General features: G+C 39.6%; 3 protein-coding genes across 3 annotated transcripts; 2 read left to right on the top strand and 1 right to left on the bottom strand.

Moving 5' to 3' along the window:
- LOC8054166 lies at nt 851-6,758 on the bottom strand. The gene is made up of 11 exons (XM_021451764.1): nt 6,418-6,758; nt 6,080-6,174; nt 5,871-6,012; nt 5,019-5,084; nt 4,781-4,920; nt 3,865-3,991; nt 2,863-3,011; nt 2,167-2,302; nt 1,693-1,777; nt 1,343-1,605; nt 851-1,200 (listed from the first exon to the last, which is right to left on the bottom strand). Exons 1-11 carry the CDS (start codon nt 6,595-6,597, stop codon nt 1,063-1,065), a joined length of 1,521 nt encoding a protein of 506 aa, XP_021307439.1. The 5' UTR covers nt 6,598-6,758; the 3' UTR covers nt 851-1,062.
- On the top strand, nt 7,292-9,630 carry LOC8054165 (recQ-mediated genome instability protein 2). The gene is made up of 4 exons (XM_021451469.1): nt 7,292-7,518; nt 7,605-7,728; nt 8,213-8,280; nt 9,325-9,630. Exons 1-4 carry the CDS (start codon nt 7,387-7,389, stop codon nt 9,451-9,453), a joined length of 453 nt encoding a protein of 150 aa, XP_021307144.1. The 5' UTR covers nt 7,292-7,386; the 3' UTR covers nt 9,454-9,630.
- On the top strand, nt 10,517-16,320 carry LOC8067267 (magnesium transporter MRS2-A, chloroplastic). The gene is made up of 13 exons (XM_002466617.2): nt 10,517-11,066; nt 11,330-11,402; nt 11,571-11,641; nt 12,168-12,253; nt 12,346-12,436; nt 12,974-13,042; nt 13,808-13,888; nt 13,977-14,142; nt 14,796-14,841; nt 14,935-15,015; nt 15,607-15,689; nt 15,939-15,982; nt 16,099-16,320. Exons 1-13 carry the CDS (start codon nt 10,677-10,679, stop codon nt 16,192-16,194), a joined length of 1,377 nt encoding a protein of 458 aa, XP_002466662.1. The 5' UTR covers nt 10,517-10,676; the 3' UTR covers nt 16,195-16,320.

The following is a 16,320-nucleotide window of genomic DNA, read 5'->3' as shown; positions in this document are numbered from 1 at the left end:
TAGAAAACGCGGTGAAATGCATGCACCACCAACCGCCGTTCTTCAAACTTGGCAGACGACGACGTTGTTTCGTACCTAAACACACCATTTCGTGACGTGATAGGTTCTCATCGCGCCACGAAGTAGTGTGTCTGGGTAAGAAATAGCATTACATGCATTGCCTAGAGTTTAGTACGTATTGAGTTTGGTACCTCCTTCGAAAACATTTGCACTTTATCTTCGAAAAAAAATTGCGCTTAGGCTTTGTTTACTTCACCCCGAAAACCAAGATTCTCTGTCACATCAAATATTGGAGCACATGCATGAAACATTAGATATAGACGAAAAATAAAAACTAATTACACAGTTTGCCTGTAAATCACGAGATAAATCTTTTGAACCTAGTTAGTCCATAATTGGATAATATTTGTCAAATAAAAACGAAAATGCTACAGTGTCGAAATCCGAAATTTTTTCGGAACTAAACAAGGCTTTAGGTTGAGACGTCTTTAGTTACATATAGATAGATGTTTTGGATGTTGAGGCAGTGTGTTTCAAAAGCGCGCATGTTGGGTGAAAAATGTTTGAATTCTCTGCTGCGTCTCGTATTGGCGATGGCTTCGTTGGGTTCTTTTGGCACCACCTGCGACTGCGACAATGAGAAATTGGGCTATTGTTATTGAAGGAGAAAGCAACTTTCACTTGCAATCCACGAAGCTTTGTCGTCTTCTTTTACGGCTTGAACTCTCTCATGCATAGTTATCGTCTCTTGCTTCTAATCACTATTTTTCTCTTTACGACCGAGAAGTCCGAACTACCACGACGAACTTCATCTGTACCACGTTCAGTCATTTATCAGCATAAGCTGCAGAATATACCCCCCATATCCCATACTGCAGGCAACAGCAATGCTGATTGACATATAAATGTTACAAACTAGCTTAACAATTGAGTACTCCATAGCACTGTTGTCCTCTACAGCAACATTAGTACTTAAAAGACTTTCTACGGTTAAGCAGCCGCGGATTGCAACCTCACCACACTCACAGGTCAGCTATGTCCACTAAAGTTGCAGTAAGCAAGCTACAGATCATAATTCTGGCAGTAGTTCAGAAGACGTGTAGCATCTTCAAGGGTGCTTTCAGTCACTGAGGCTGCTTCTTCGCCCAGGGAGGACTTCTCCGCAATCCACCTCTCCATGACACAGCAGATCGCCCTAAGCTGTTGATTATTTTTAGGATAGGAAATGCAATGTGGTGCTGCTCCAATATGGTTCACAATGTTTGACGTGTTAAATTTGAGAAAGTGAATAGATACTTCTCAGGAAAATAAAGCAAGTTATTTTGTTGGGAAGGAAGGATACAGATGCGGATACCCCATGCTTCAAGTAAGCATCCTCAGCTGACAACTCCTTTTTGTCAACTCTGTGGCTTTCAAGGTCATCTTTAATGTGTGTGAACCTGCCAAGCAATAGAGATACAAATTGCTCGAGAGATGAAGGGGTCATATCGATTTGTTGTGCTTGTGCCAGCAAACATGCTAAGATACACCAGAGAGCGTTCCGGGCTTGATTATCATCAGAGACCAGTGGAAGAATGTCAAAGAGGCCCTCCAGGAAGGGTAAATCTGAATGCATAAACCAGAGTGTGGTAATAGTGTGAATATAATCATGGTTTTAAATTGTAAGATGCATTGTTCATAAATATGACCCACCGTGAGAGAGCCTAGGCACAATATGCTTTCCATCTGACAAAATATTTGCTAATACGATAACCACAGAAGCGCAATAACTTGTAACCTGAAGCAGAGTTAATATATAATCAGTAGGAGCTTGGGACCTCTGAAGCGGAGTTTGCGAATTTAACACCGTTAACATATTTTTGTCGCATATTAAATATATATAACTTTAGGTATCTCACAGAGTATAAAATATTCAAGAAGCAAGAAAATTACTGATAGTGGAAAAAAAAGAGAACTTCATATTTATGAACAATACATGTTGCCATCTTGGTGGATCATCTAGTCTACCCTAACTTGCTTGAGACTAAAAGACTTTGCTGTTATTGTATACAAGTTAGCTTCTTACGCTAAAACAATCAAATTACCAAAGAGGCAAGACGCAAGAGCATCAAACCAGACTGAACAGGATGAACAAGACATGGTGAAATAAATGAAATGGGAGCTCACCTCAAATTTATCAGGTAACTTAACTATGCTTTCAAGCACTTGAATCAGCTGATCACTTTGTGACATCATTCCTGAACAGCTGTCTATGGCAGATAATTCTTCAATGAAATTAAGGATCAAATCAAGAGAATCTGACCTGAAATTTGTTCATGTGTATACGATAATACTGGATTGCTGTCCCAGGTTGTTAGCTCAAAAATAAACTATTGTGATTTGGGGAAGTTTCTGGCTGGTCCTTTCCCAGACCAGAGTCACTTTATCTTATCTTCTCAATATTACATATAAGCCCTCTTACAAACTACTATTCACACCAACATAAACTAACAGAGTTATAACAAGGACAAACAACTACAACTGTCACAGAATTATGCATCAAGATTAAAAGGCAAAATTAGAATACAAGTGTACAATTCTCACATCAATCTCTAAGAAAATAAGAAATGCCTTCAACCCAGATGAGGGACCTTAGAGGCTTGTGGAAATGCTTTAAGTTTTGGAGTTTGGTAGGAGCATAAAATCCTCATATATTCATAACATCGGATAATCATACAGGTCGTTCTTATTACTAATAAATCCCCCCTTTTTTGGTGAAAGGTTGAGGTTACCAAGAACAAAATTCAATATGTGCAAACATTATGTCATGAAATGAGGATATACTGAAGTTGGTCCATTGCACAGGAATACTACTCACCATACCTGTCTAATTTACCCTCATTTGATAACTTCTCAATCTCACTTGCTAACAGACTGATAATGTGGTTAATCAAACCCACTTTTATCAATGGCTGAAGAAGAATGGCAGTCACATCTTGATTATCAATGACAGTTGACAGAAAGTCTATGACCTGCAACCAACAATTTAGCCAAAAAAAGAAGAGAAACCACAATTTTGACCTTTTAGTAAGCAAGCTCCAGAACATAAAAAAATCAGATGTCCTGAGATAGTTTCAGCTGAACCCCATATCAGTAAGGTAACAACATTTTTGTCTAATGGCTAAAAGTTATATAAAATCAAGTATGCAAATACATACTAGTTCATAGACTGTAAAATCACTGCATTTCCACACTATAGTAACAAAGTTGAAATCACATTGTTAAATCTTTAGACACTCTAGGATAGTAATATATAGTGCAACTGAAATTTGGGGAAATAAAGTAACAGTCTTAACATATGATATGACAGCCACACTATTGGCAGCTACCAGTATAAAACCAAGAGTGATTATAAATAAAAGGCAACTATAATTTGTTTGGATGCTTTAATAAACACACTATAACAGTGATAAAAAAGACCGTATCATTGCAGTTGGCAGGTATGCAATAATCAGTAGAAATCACTGTAATGGCCTCTTAAGTCTTAAGACTGCATCATGATATGGTAGGCTCATAGAGAACTAAGACACAAACACACATACAAAGAGAAATACATAAAACATTAGAAGCGGTTGCCATACAGTTTTCTATTATAAACAGTTTACATAGTCTTGCTGCTAACACTGCATCTCCTGCAAGTGGAATGGAGGAAACACAGGGGCTTGGAAAGTTCTTTTTATAGCTACTAGTTTCATCGTGCAAAATGTTAAAAGGAACTGTATCATGTATCAAGACTTAAGTAAAATTATTATAATATTTAACCTTTTAGAATCATACAAACTGATTACCCAGGGGCATACTGCCTATATGAATTCAGTATTGTACCTTCTCAAGCAACGTAGAATTTAGTGTGTTTCCAACTATCCACAGAATACGTGAAAGAATTTCATCAGGTAAAAGAGCTTCAGCCCAAGAAACAGACACACTGGTACGTAGAACAGCAGCCAAAAACCTGTCATACAAAAATGTTACGTTGACTATGGCTACAACATCTTTCAGTGAAAAACACTTGTTCTATCTCACAGTCACTTGGCAGACTACATAAGTGCAACCATACAATATCAAGCTACAATTGAAAAGCACAAGCACATGAGGATTAAAAAAAGGCACAAAAGAGCAATAACTTTTTGCAGAAATTATGCATTCACTTTTTTCCTTATTCTTTTCTTTCCAGATTGACATGATCAGTTAGGTATACGGTTGTCATTAGAACGTAAACCATAATTCAAACTTTCTTACACTAACAAAATGAATATAGCTACATGTTTACCAAAAGGGCTGTTGGCTCAAACAATTTTTTATCTGCAATTCAGCAAATGAGAGTTAATGTAACTGTATGTCTGCACAGAACAAATGCCATAAGCATGACTAGTTTGGAGTGGGACATTTGCATACTGCTATGGTAGAACCAAACTGGACCTTTTGCCTACTTCATAAACATTGCACAAACTAATTGTAAAGGAAACATGAAACAACGTGAATACTCAGTACTTATCAGTCTGATAGTAATGGCTGTATTGAGATGCTAGATCTCTTTCACATGATTTGTTCAAAGATCACAGACCCTAGAGCTAAAATAATGCTGGTACAGCAAACGATTTAGTGATGTACAGTGAGACAATAAAGGAAAAGGGAAACGGGTAATAGTGTACAGGTTTAATTTTAGCAAACCAGATACCAAGAAGGCAATGCATGGTAACCATAATAAAATCAATCTACACCATAGTATTAAAAACACAACCTGAATATTTCAGAAAGGCAAGCAGAGTCGTCTAGAAATAGCTGATCCACAACCGTAGCAGTCAAACCATTGTGCAGGCTGATAGCATTAACTAGAGATTCATGACAAGCTAGGTTTCCCAGGATTCCAAGACAGATTTCCTGTAGGGATAAGACATCCAATATACAACTGAGATAATGGTTATAAAAAATGTGGGGCAGTGGGGGCAAGAATTAAAAAAAGCTAAGTGTTACTTCACCTTTACTCTAGGGGATTGAGTCACATGGAGGTTTGCCAAAAGCACTTCAAGTACAAGATTGTTCATCTACAAGAATTAAAGATCTGCATTGTCAGCAAGCAACAAATTCAAGAAATTTTAGAAATCATTAGAATTGACTTCAATACGTCAAGCGACAGCTAATAAACTTCCTGTGAAGTTTTAAAAATTGAATATTATTACTATAAAAATTGCTGATGTAAGCATGAGTAGACTCTTTATTAAAACCATTCAACTCAGCTTGATATGGCAGAATAATGTATGATGCATAGCTTTCAACAGTACCAGCAATATATGTTGGGGTTGTACCTATCTATTGGACAAGGTGCAATTCTCGTTATTCAAATGTTGGTCAATACCGGCATGTTCTGAGAATATAAATATTTTCATTTTTGTAGAGTTCCAACTTTTTTTTTCGAAAGAGTTCCGACTTAAAGCATATTTTCCTGGTATTTGTAATTTATCTAGCTCACATGAGTATCTGGTAAGTTTGTAGAACAGATGGACTAAGAGCTCATACCCAAGGACCTGATCTACCTCCACTAATGAGTCTTAAGAGGTAATATGAATCCATCTCATCATATTCTCTTGGGGCAGAGAAAAGGAGTCTGAGGTAGCAGCATTACTTATACGAACATTTTGTTTCTCAAGTTTTGTGCATCGATCAAACAACATTATATGTAAAATCCCAAACAGCCCCACCCACACACATAGAATACTTATACTGAAATCTCAGTGCAAGGTATTTTTTTTCTACTCCTTTTCTTTTGTAATAAAGAAAACATAGGTGAGATAACAAGCTGGGCATAGAGTAAGAAGATACTGATAACGCACCATCAGTTCTGCTTGAGGTTTACTAGCTGCAAGGTCCCACAGAATGCAACCACACTCTTCCCATGGATCCTTATAACCTGGTTTTGCTGGTTCCCCATTACCATAATTTGCATCCTTCTCTTCCGGGACACCTTGCTTCACACTGTTTGGTATCATAGAGTCATCTTGTTTGCTAACATACAAATTTCACCTCTAAACGCATCGCTTACCTGAACTCTTTCTCCACATTGGAACCCTGGGGTAGTAGCTGCCGTATAAGGGAGATAGTGTAGCTGGGATCAACTGTTGTCGTGTCATCAAGCAGCTGCAGGAAATTACAAGCAGGAGATCGAGCATCAGCAGAGCACCGGAAACACGCCAGCCAAACACTTATTTCCAAGACTTTAGCTAAAAGAAAATCGTCCATAACCGATGGCCACACGAAGGTCACCAACTGCTCGACAGAATGCCAGTGAGGCGGAGACCCCAAGGGCTAAAGCGACGTCGACGCCACCATAGCAGTGAGACTGGGACGTGAGCAGTAGACGAAGCGAAGAGGGCCACGCACCTCGGAAGATGGCGCGAACGGGAGGTGACTGGGAGCCTCCTCCTCGTCGTCGGCTTCCTCGACGCCGCCATCCTCTTCTCTCAGCCCCGCGTCTTCCCGTTCCTGTGGTGACTGGGGCGCTTCGTCCTGCACCGCTTCGCCCCCTCCAAGGACATCCTCTTGCGGAGCACCTGGCGCCATTGCGGCGTGGCCGGCGGAAATTAGCGAGTACCTTGAGTATTGCCCGGCGGAACTTGAAACTACAGGAGGCTTTCGAGCCGCGGAAGGGGAACCCTGAAGGCGGGTTTGGTGTGGATGCGCCACAGGTTTTTTTTTTTTGAGAGTAATGCGCCATAAGCTTCTTTTTTTTTGAGAAACCGGGTTATATTTCATTTATAAATTTTGGTGATTACACCCTCGAGAGAAAAAAAAATAACCCGGTTTCTCAAAAAACAAATGCGCCCATTTCTTACCAGGACACCCTCGAGTAATGCGCCACAGGTTTTTTTTTAAGAGGAATGCGCCACAAGCTTGGGATGGGGATTCCGCGTTCAGGCAGCCCATCCTACTCAGATCGAGTTCCTCTTGGGCCTCTAAAAAATTTTGTAAAATTTTTAAATTTTTCGTCAAATCGAATCTTTAAATGTATGTACGAAGTATTAAATATAGACAAAAATAAAAACTAATTACACAGTTTGGTTGGAATTGACGAGACGAATCTTTTGAGCCTAGTTAGTTTATGATTGATAATATTTGTCAAATACAAATGAAATTGGTATTATTCATATTTTGCAAAATATTTTGCAAGTAAACAAAGCCTTGATGGGCTTTTTACAATTTTATACGTTATCCAGTCTAGTAAAAGAAAGAAAATGGCCGGTTCACGGTCCAGCGGCCCAAACACACCCAGCGCTTTTGAACGCACGAACGTCCAGTCCAGTGTCACCCCAAACCCTGCGGCGGCGACGGGCCGTCCGGTGATCGGAGGCCATGGACTATACCCTCGCGGCGCTGAAGATCTTCAGCTCCCAGCTTGCGGACTGCACCGAGGCGCCGTCCTCTGAGGGTTCCTCGGCCGCGCAGATGCTCAACGGCATCCGCTTCCAGCGCGCCTGGATCCAGGTCCCAAATCAAACCTCCTCCTCCTCTCTCTCCTTCCTCTCCCACCTGCATTTTGTTTGTCGTCGCCTGAGGACTCGCAGCGGCAGGGGGTGATCCTGTCAGCGGACTACAGCGAAGCCGGAGACGGGCGCTTGTTGCTGGATGACGGATCCTGCATCGTCGACCTCTTCGTCTTGCCCAGAGAAGCAGAGGGCGGGTACTGGCGGCCAGGTACGCCGGTTCTTAATCTTGCTGGTTATTTGATCTTGCCTTATGTTGTGAGAAACCATAAATTCCATGTGTAGCTCTCACATTACCGAAATATTATTCAATTACATTGTTCAATTATATTATTTGCATAGATGTTAATATGTTATCCCCTCCGTCCTAAATTACATGCCACTGAATCTTTGTCCTACATCGATCTTCTCAAACTGACCAAGTTGCAAAAATATATTAACATCAACAGGTTCAAATAAATGCACTATGAAGACATACTTCATGCAGAATTTAATAAAATTAATTTGATGTTGTAGATGTTGATGATTTTTCTTATAAAATTTGTTGGAGTTAGATAAGTTTAAACTAGGATAAAGCTAAATTGGCTATAATTTGGTACAGAAGGAGTATTCTGTTTGTGTTCTAGAAATGGTAGGTTGTTTTCTGGATTACCTTTTTTTGTTTACACTGGCTGATGACCGCTCTTGTGCCGTAGGGATGTATGTAATGGTTATTGGCCCATACATTGCAGCAGAGTCCAATGACAATTATCCAGCTATCAAGGTGCCATATTCCTCATTAGTCACTCCTCATTTCTGCCCATCTTCTTGTATGCCTTTTTTCCCAACCATTACTGAGTATCGGAGGTCCGAGGTCCTCTGTTTGTTTCCATTTACTGAGAATTGGAGGTTCTCTTTGTATGATCTTTGTTCTTTAATAGTACTGCAAACTTCATTTTGAATAGTCCAAAAAAAAATTTAATTCAGCGAACTCATGTTTTGTACTCCCTCCGTTCCAAAGTATAAGTCATTCCAAGAATCTTGGAGAGTCAAAGCATTTTTAAGTTTGACTAAAAATATAGAGAGAAATATAAAGATTTATGTCATAAAATAGGTACACTATGAAAATATAACTAACAAAGAATCTAATGATACTTGGTTGGTACCAAAAATATTATTATTTTGCTGTATAAATTTGGTCAAACTTGAAAAACTTTGACTCTCCACGATTCTTGGAATGACTTATAATTTGGGATGGAGGGAGTAAACCCTAGAACCTAGATGATGCTTCATTGACTTAGAGAAAGTACAACAGAAAAGCGTATGTAATATACACTTAGCTAAGCTCATTGCAAATTATGCTAATACATTCCAGAGATGAGGAACAAATTTTACTAGTTTTACTGATAGGAGCTGCTTAGCATCGAACTTAGTTACATCCACGAAATCAGGGTGCTATGATAAATTGATAAGTCTTGTTCACATAACATGCCACTCCTTGATTTCTTAAGACGTTTGATTGAGCATGTTTACATATATAAATTATAAGACTTTCCTGTCATCATTTCTAGAAATAAAGGGAAATATATAATAGTTATTCACATTACATAATTTTTTTTGTGTGCTCTGTACACAACAAATAGGCTGTTTTTCTGACATGTAATGTTTCCCATGCTTCTTTAAATCCACCAATTGAGTGCTCTAATATCATGTGAGGGAAATTTCTTTATGATCCATGTTGGCGAATCAAAGATATCAATCTTTTTCAGTAAAGTACCTATCTAATCCCTTAGCCAGTCAAAGTGATCTATGAACTTGATTATGGCAGGTGCATAAGATAGTGGACCTCTCTTCCCAGCCAGACCGTGAAGCAATGTGGTACATGGAAGTTGCTGAGGCTTACAACTTATTTTACTTGCCATTCTCAGCCGCTGCTAGTCCCGCTCCACCATCATGAGCCCTGGCCGGCTGTCCCTTTTCTCCGGTTGCTTCGACACCTTGCTTATTAGCAGTAAATTGCTCTAAGCAACCCTCCTAAATATTTAGTGATCCTAGCTTGTATCACCACCGTTGTACTGATCCAGACATTATAAATCACCATGCTAAACAGTTCATCATGAGCATCATCTATCTATCACCGTGCTTACTTGATTAGAATCAATAAAGCTTGAATTATAGGGATAAGCCCTGTTTCCAGCCTTGCACGCTCAGGCTGGGACCTCACCTGACCCCCGGGATAGACGACCTATCTTTGACCACCACGTCAACGTCACTAATTTGAGTCAACACTGGCTCGGTCACACTCGCCACGTAGACTCGGTCAGACCCACCAACTATCGTCCACCTCCGTCGTCATGGTCGTCCCCGTCGACCAAAGCTGGAGATGAGGGGGCAGTTTAGTTGGTGAATTTTTTTTAACTATTGTACCACTTGGAGAGACGGAGGAGGGAGAGTTCAGATTTTGCGTTTCCACTGAGGCCTTGTTTACTTTCACTAAAAATCTAAAAATTTTCAAGATTTTCCGTCATATCGAATCTTTAGAGTATGCATGAAGTATTAAATACAGACGAAAATAAAGATTAATTACATAGTTTGGTCAGAATTGACGAGACGAATCTTTTGAGTCTAGTTAGTTCATGGTTGAACAATAATTACCACAAACAAACGAAAGTGTTACAGTGTTACGAAATTTTTTCGTTGAGGAAGTAAACACGGCCTGAACTCGGTCTTTCCACGCTGGGACTGGACACCTTTTCTCTCTCTCTAGTGTTTGGGTGTTAAGGCGACGATATCTGAGAAAAAAAAAGTGAAAAAGATGCTAACATTATGCAAGCAAAAGACAAACTGAAGTTGACGCCGGCGTCTCGTGTGCGCCTGGCTTCGCCGGCAACTGTTCTCCACCGCGCACTTGTCGCTCTCGCTCGCCCACGTGGACGAACGCCAGCGTGTCCAGCCGTGGGATGGAGGATCGGACGGCGCGTGTCTCCCCGGGGAGGAGAACGCACAACCACCAATTCAACCACAGGTCCGGATAGCGTCTCGTCCTCCCGCGTCCCGCCTCGCTCCCTCCTCCCCCGTCGTCTTCTCCAACGGGAAAATAGCCATTACCGAAGGCCGTCAGCAGCGTTGCGTCGGGGAGGATTTTTCACCGCGCGCGGTCCCGCGATTGATGCCCCCGCCATGGCGTCCGTGGCGCTGTCCTCGTCGTCGCAGGCCGGCCTCCTCGTCCTCCCGTCGCCGCTCCTGAAGCCGGCCGTCGGCGCATGCCTCCGCTACCGCCTGCCGAGGCTGCCTCCGGGGCTCTCGAGCGTGAGGAAGGGAGGGATCCTGCCGCTGCCGATCCTGGTGCCTCCCCGGGCCGTGGAGGGCAATGACGGGCGGGCCGCAGTGACCAAGGAGGAGGTGGAGGAGGAGGAGGAGGAAGAGGAGGTCGAGGTGACCAAGGAGGGCGAGGAGGATACTCAGGAGAGGGGAGGTACTACTGGTTCCACGAAGGAGGACGCGGCAAGGGGTTCGGAGCGGTTCGCGGCGGACTACATCCCGCTCGGCATCAGGGAGCCCGTCTACGAGGTAGGCGGCTAGCAACCTAGCCGGAAATCCGCAAATGGCTTCTCACTGATTGTTCACATGCTGTTTCATATTCCACATTGTTGCCAGCCGGTGAACACTTTTTTATCTGAGCATCGCGTATCTGAATCTAAATAAGCATACGTGCTTTTAGGTTGGCTTTATGATGAATTGACGATATCTGGCCGTTAGATATTTTGTAATTTACAAACCTTGCAAAAATACATATGGTAATTAACCTTCGTCCCGAAACTTACTTTATCCAGGCGATAGAAGTGAGATCTAATGGGAGGATGTCCACCAAAAAAATAAGCAGGCGGCAGCTACTGAAATCTAGTGGTATGTACAAGGAACATGTTTCTCAGCAATGCGCACATGCCACATACATCAACTTTGTTTTGTACTACTTTTTAACTGTCAAAAGCTCAATTCGTGTAATTGACTATCTATCTTATGGTTCCATTTACATGCAAGACTTCTTCTGATTTCCATCCTTTGTCATGCTAGGTCTCCGCCTACGAGATACTAGAAGCGTTGACCCATCACTATGGTTAATGAATTCAATGCCTTCCCTGCTGGTAATAGAACACTTTTATATATATAGCTGTGTTGAGTTTCCTTTGTTTATGCTATACTGCATTTTCCAGTTGTATACTGATGATCAATATTACCATGATGTACACACCAGATGACTAGAGTCTGAAAGGGTGATCATACCATTTCTGTCATGCTTTCACTTTTATAGTAGATCATGGAGGGCACAAATGCTTGCATTTGAGAAAAGGGTGATCATACCATTTCTGTCATGCTTTTCCAGCTCACATTGTGTTCAGCAAACTGTTTTAGAAACTGTTCATGATATACTGAGTTAAATATTAAGGACAATTACTGCTTTTTTACATCTATAGAATATTTCTGCCTTTTCTTAACCTTTTTTAACCCATGTATTGATGCCTTTTAGTTGGGATGCCATTCTTTCCTGATTTTGTATTTTGGTGTACTTTGTACTTTACATTGTCTCCTTGCACCTTCATTCATATGGCTCTTAAAGACCATCCTTTCTATAGCATGTGAAAACCCTGTTTCATCATTTGCTGTCTGTAGGTACGTGAGCAAGCTATTTTGCTCAATCTTGGTTCCTTGCGAGCAATTGCTATGTATGAGCGTGTTCTTATATTCAACTATAACAGGTCAGTGTTCATCTTATAATAATAAGTTATTTCCTTTTCATGACCTTACTATTTTTTTATGAACTTATCAATTATCCTTTTAACTTGTGTAGCCCAGGAGGGAAGGCCTTTCTAGGGTTATTACTGCCTAGGTTAAATCCAAGAAACATCAATGGTGGGCCTGCAATGCCTTTTCAGCTTGAGGTAATGGATATATCCAATAATCCATATTCGTGGTCGGGGAGTAGCTGTGAACTTCTGATATACTGATATTCTGCCAAATAAAATGCATTTTTTCTATGTTTTCCATCAAAAGTTTGCTGCGAATTTAAGTTGCATAGAATTCCAGAATTATTAACAACAGCACATATTTCTGTTTACATCTGCATTGTAATTTCAACAGATACGCTAAGTAAACATCAATAAGTGCTTCTTGTGAAAATTAAATTTGCGTCAACACCCAAATTAATTATTGAAGCAAGATTTTCCTGTTATCCCTGATCTATTTATGAATATTGAGCAATTGTACATGCATCAGTCATTATACACTAAACGTATACTATTCTGGTTGATCGTATTTAATCATACACTTATTTTGTTTAAAATATTTGTAGCACAATGTGGTATTTAATTGTATGTCCTCTGCATTTAAGAAAATGTTATGTGCTTGCATTTTCATGTAAATTCATAGTGTCGGTTGGAAATATGAACTGATCTTCATCATGATTTCCATGTATTCAGGTTGTTGAAGCTGCACTTATTTCTAGAATACAAAGATTGGAGCAGAGACTAATGAAAATTGAGCCTCATGTGAGTACCAAAGAAGTCTCTGTGTCCTTAAACTTTTAATATTACATACTCTTGCTCTTCTTGTAGAAAACTGTACACTATGATGTATTTTTTTTTTAACTGCATACTCCACTCAAGCATTGTCACTACATGCTTCTCAATCATTGGCTTCAAACCTTTAAGCTGTTACTCCCATCCCCTATTTCCTTAGGATTTCAATTTAGGCAACTTTCATTGTTGTGCACATAGTGGAATTCAAACAGCAATGCTTCCAGTTATTTCCATCTCTTATATGCCTTCCAGAAGCCCAACTGCAAATTCACAGTCCATCCCTTTCCTGTAACGCATTTCCCATCTTAACTAATCCAAGCTCTTGATCTTCAGATACATCAACCAGTATAAAGAATAAGAGATTATATACTCCCAATTTACTAACTCTACAGCAGACCTCATACAGGACATGCTGTGCCAAATGCCATTGCAGCACTTTCAGAAAGTTAATCCATTAATTTGTCGTCAGCTTTTGACTCTGCTCCTTTGAGATACAGTAGGAAGACCCCTACCAAGTTGATTCTGCATTTTCAATGTGCCGATCTAGGTATGGTGGGACTTAGTAGTTCACTACTGCAGTTAGTAGTTTTTTGCTTTCATTTCATTGTGAAATGAAGTTTATGAGCTGTTTGGTGGTTTAAACGTCACCATATATCTCTGCATTTGTGTTGAATCATATATTATTCGAGCACTTAAAACTTTGATGACAAATATTGCTTTCCACTTGCATCTCAGGTGGCTACATTGCTAGAAGTTCTACCAAATCGATTGACAGCTGATGTGCTGGAGCAGCTTCGTCTAAGTAAACAAGCATTGGTATAAAAACTACATTCTGAAATCAATTTCAACAGCCACTTCTCAAACTTTATTTTGGTTTTATTTATGTATGTACTCATGTGTCAAGGTTGAGCTGGGTTCACGAGCAGGTGACCTCAAACAAATGCTTATTGATCTCCTGGATGATCCTCATGAAATCCGACGAATATGCATAATGGGGAGAAATTGCACACTTGATAGATTGAGTGATAACATGGAGTGCTCTGTTCCTTTAGAGAAGCAGATTGCTGAAGGTACAGCTGTAATTCATCATTGTAACTTTGCATATTTCTGGAGATTATGACTGTTGTATTTATCTCAGTAAAGCTTGCATCTTTAGCTGGATACTTAATACGGCAATTGATGTCATGCTATTAGACTAGTTGTGTAGTTAAATTGACATATGCCCCCCCCCCCCCCCCCCCCAAAAAAAAAAAACTGTTTAGCAAGGATTTTCACAGCTTAGTCTATGTGATTCTGTGCTACTCCCTCCGTCCATTAGTATTTGCTTAAACTACGGAGACTAATGGACAGAGGGAGTATTTATTTATCTGGAAGAAATCTTATAGCAGACATGTATTTATAGCCATATGCTTGTACAACATGTATAAAACAGTTTATACATTACTTTACACAAAGATTTCATATGTCAAAGAACATGTACCATGTAATATTTTATAAAAAAAACGGTTTTGGTGAAAATAAAGAAGACAACTAGAATAAAAAAATGGAGTAGTTTATAATTTTATTCAATTAGGAGATTGTGTTTCTTTGGGTTTTTGTTTGATTGCTGAGATTTTTTTTCTTACAGCATTGAAGTTTCCTTTAATGTTCTGTGATCTACTTATTTTTGGAAGCAAATTGTTGCTTTTGACTTGATTATGAGTAACTTGTTTGGCTTTAACAGAGGAAGAGGAAGAAATTGAAATGTTGTTGGAAAATTATCTTCAACGGTATTTCTATCATTTCTAGCAAACACTATGTTTTTTGGTTCTTAATCTTTTTCTTGCTGGCAGCCATTATCATTTTATTGTGCATTCTTTCAGATGTGAATCATGCCATGGTCAAGCAGAGAGACTTCTGAATTCTGCAAGAGAAATGGAAGACTCGATTGCTGTGAACTTAAGGTCTGTCCATTGTCACCAGCTGAGCTCAAGAGTGTTCTCTCTTTAACTAATGCCTCTCTTACTAAGCTGTAGTTGATTATACATACATTTGTGGGAACTATTGGCTTCCCTATAGATTTGAATATCAAAATAAAGGCACCAATAAGAGTTTAGTAGATGCAACAACTATGAATATAAAAATAAACAAGTATCTGCCACATGACCAATATAATAGTATATTTATTGCTTCTGCCAGGGTACAAAAAATGATATTCGTCATTCCTACTAGTTTCTTTTTCTAAATTTGAAGCTGACCAAGTGTGTATATAGAAACATGCTCATCAACCTGAATTACTATGAGTACATAAGACAGAAGTCATCCAAAATATGGCCAACTTATTGTGTAGTGTCTAGATGCCTCAAAAGTGAAGACGGGAAGAAATACTGCATGTTACTTGCCTCCTCTCAGCTCTCGTTTTCTGAATCCTGCATCCTACAATCAAGAATTATGAAATACTGCTAATTATAAATTATGTCATGAGAAATGGATGTGTCAGACTTGCTCTAAATTTGAACATATAATGGGTTATGTTTTGCTTGGAATCCTTGCAGTTCCCGACGACTTGAAGTAAGTAGAGTGGAGCTGCTTCTTCAAGTGGGAACATTTTGCGTTGCAATAGGGGCATTAATTGCAGGTATATAGGAATCTTAATTTTGTTATAATTTGTAAATATTATGTTTTATATCAAGTTCTTTTTTAGATATTTTGCCACACCACTCTTAGACTAAAGGGAACATTTTGCGTTGCAATAGGGGCATTAATTGCAGGTATATAGGAATCTTAATTTTGTTATAATTTATAAATATTAGGTTTTATATCAAGTTCTATTTTAGATATGTTTGCCACACCACTCTTAGACTAATGCCGGGTACTTTGTTTGTAGGAATATTTGGCATGAATCTTCAATCATATCTCGAAACAAATGCGGTATAGCCTTACACTCTTGACCATTTTTTTTTTGGTTCTGTGCCGTGTATCGGCACTATCCATAGTCAATATAGCATGCCTGCCCCATCGTTGACAATAAGTTTGTTTTCGAGCAGTGGGCATTTTGGGCGACAACTGGTGGAATAGTTGTTGGAGCAGTAGCTGGATTTTTCCTCATGTACTCATATCTAAAGGCTAGGAAGATATTGTGAACCCTGTAACGTGTGTACGTTTGAATTATACTTAGAACTGTAAATAAAGCAATTTTGATGTCGTTTGCACATCCAGTGATGGATATGCATGCTTATTCTTGATATGGTTTTGGGTGCTCCAAATTA

The sequence above is a fragment of the Sorghum bicolor genome, chromosome 1 (genome assembly GCF_000003195.3).
Source record: "Sorghum bicolor cultivar BTx623 chromosome 1, Sorghum_bicolor_NCBIv3, whole genome shotgun sequence".
Taxonomy (NCBI): domain Eukaryota; kingdom Viridiplantae; phylum Streptophyta; class Magnoliopsida; order Poales; family Poaceae; genus Sorghum; species Sorghum bicolor.
Note: the sequence above shows the minus strand (reverse complement) of the source record. Positions and strands in the feature narration are given on the sequence as shown.

What these genes read in the sequence shown, in the direction of transcription:
- LOC8067267 (XM_002466617.2), top strand. Translation starts at nt 10,677, where the DNA reads ATGGCGTCCGTGGCGCTGTCCTCGTCGTCGCAGGCCGGCCTCCTCGTC. An exon ending in GTCTAAGTAAACAAGCATTG is followed by an intron (nt 13,889 to 13,976) that starts GTATAAAAACTA and finishes TCATGTGTCAAG; the next exon opens with GTTGAGCTGGGTTCACGAGC. An exon ending in TCGATTGCTGTGAACTTAAG is followed by an intron (nt 15,016 to 15,606) that starts GTCTGTCCATTG and finishes GAATCCTTGCAG; the next exon opens with TTCCCGACGACTTGAAGTAA.
- LOC8054166 (XM_021451764.1), bottom strand. Translation starts at nt 6,597, where the DNA reads ATGGCGCCAGGTGCTCCGCAAGAGGATGTCCTTGGAGGGGGCGAAGCG. An exon ending in AACCTCAAGCAGAACTGATG is followed by an intron (nt 5,085 to 5,870) that starts GTGCGTTATCAG and finishes TAATTCTTGTAG; the next exon opens with ATGAACAATCTTGTACTTGA. An exon ending in AGTTACCTGATAAATTTGAG is followed by an intron (nt 1,778 to 2,166) that starts GTGAGCTCCCAT and finishes ACTCTGCTTCAG; the next exon opens with GTTACAAGTTATTGCGCTTC.
- LOC8054165 (XM_021451469.1), top strand. Translation starts at nt 7,387, where the DNA reads ATGGACTATACCCTCGCGGCGCTGAAGATCTTCAGCTCCCAGCTTGCG. An exon ending in GGGCGGGTACTGGCGGCCAG is followed by an intron (nt 7,729 to 8,212) that starts GTACGCCGGTTC and finishes CTTGTGCCGTAG; the next exon opens with GGATGTATGTAATGGTTATT. An exon ending in ACAATTATCCAGCTATCAAG is followed by an intron (nt 8,281 to 9,324) that starts GTGCCATATTCC and finishes TGATTATGGCAG; the next exon opens with GTGCATAAGATAGTGGACCT.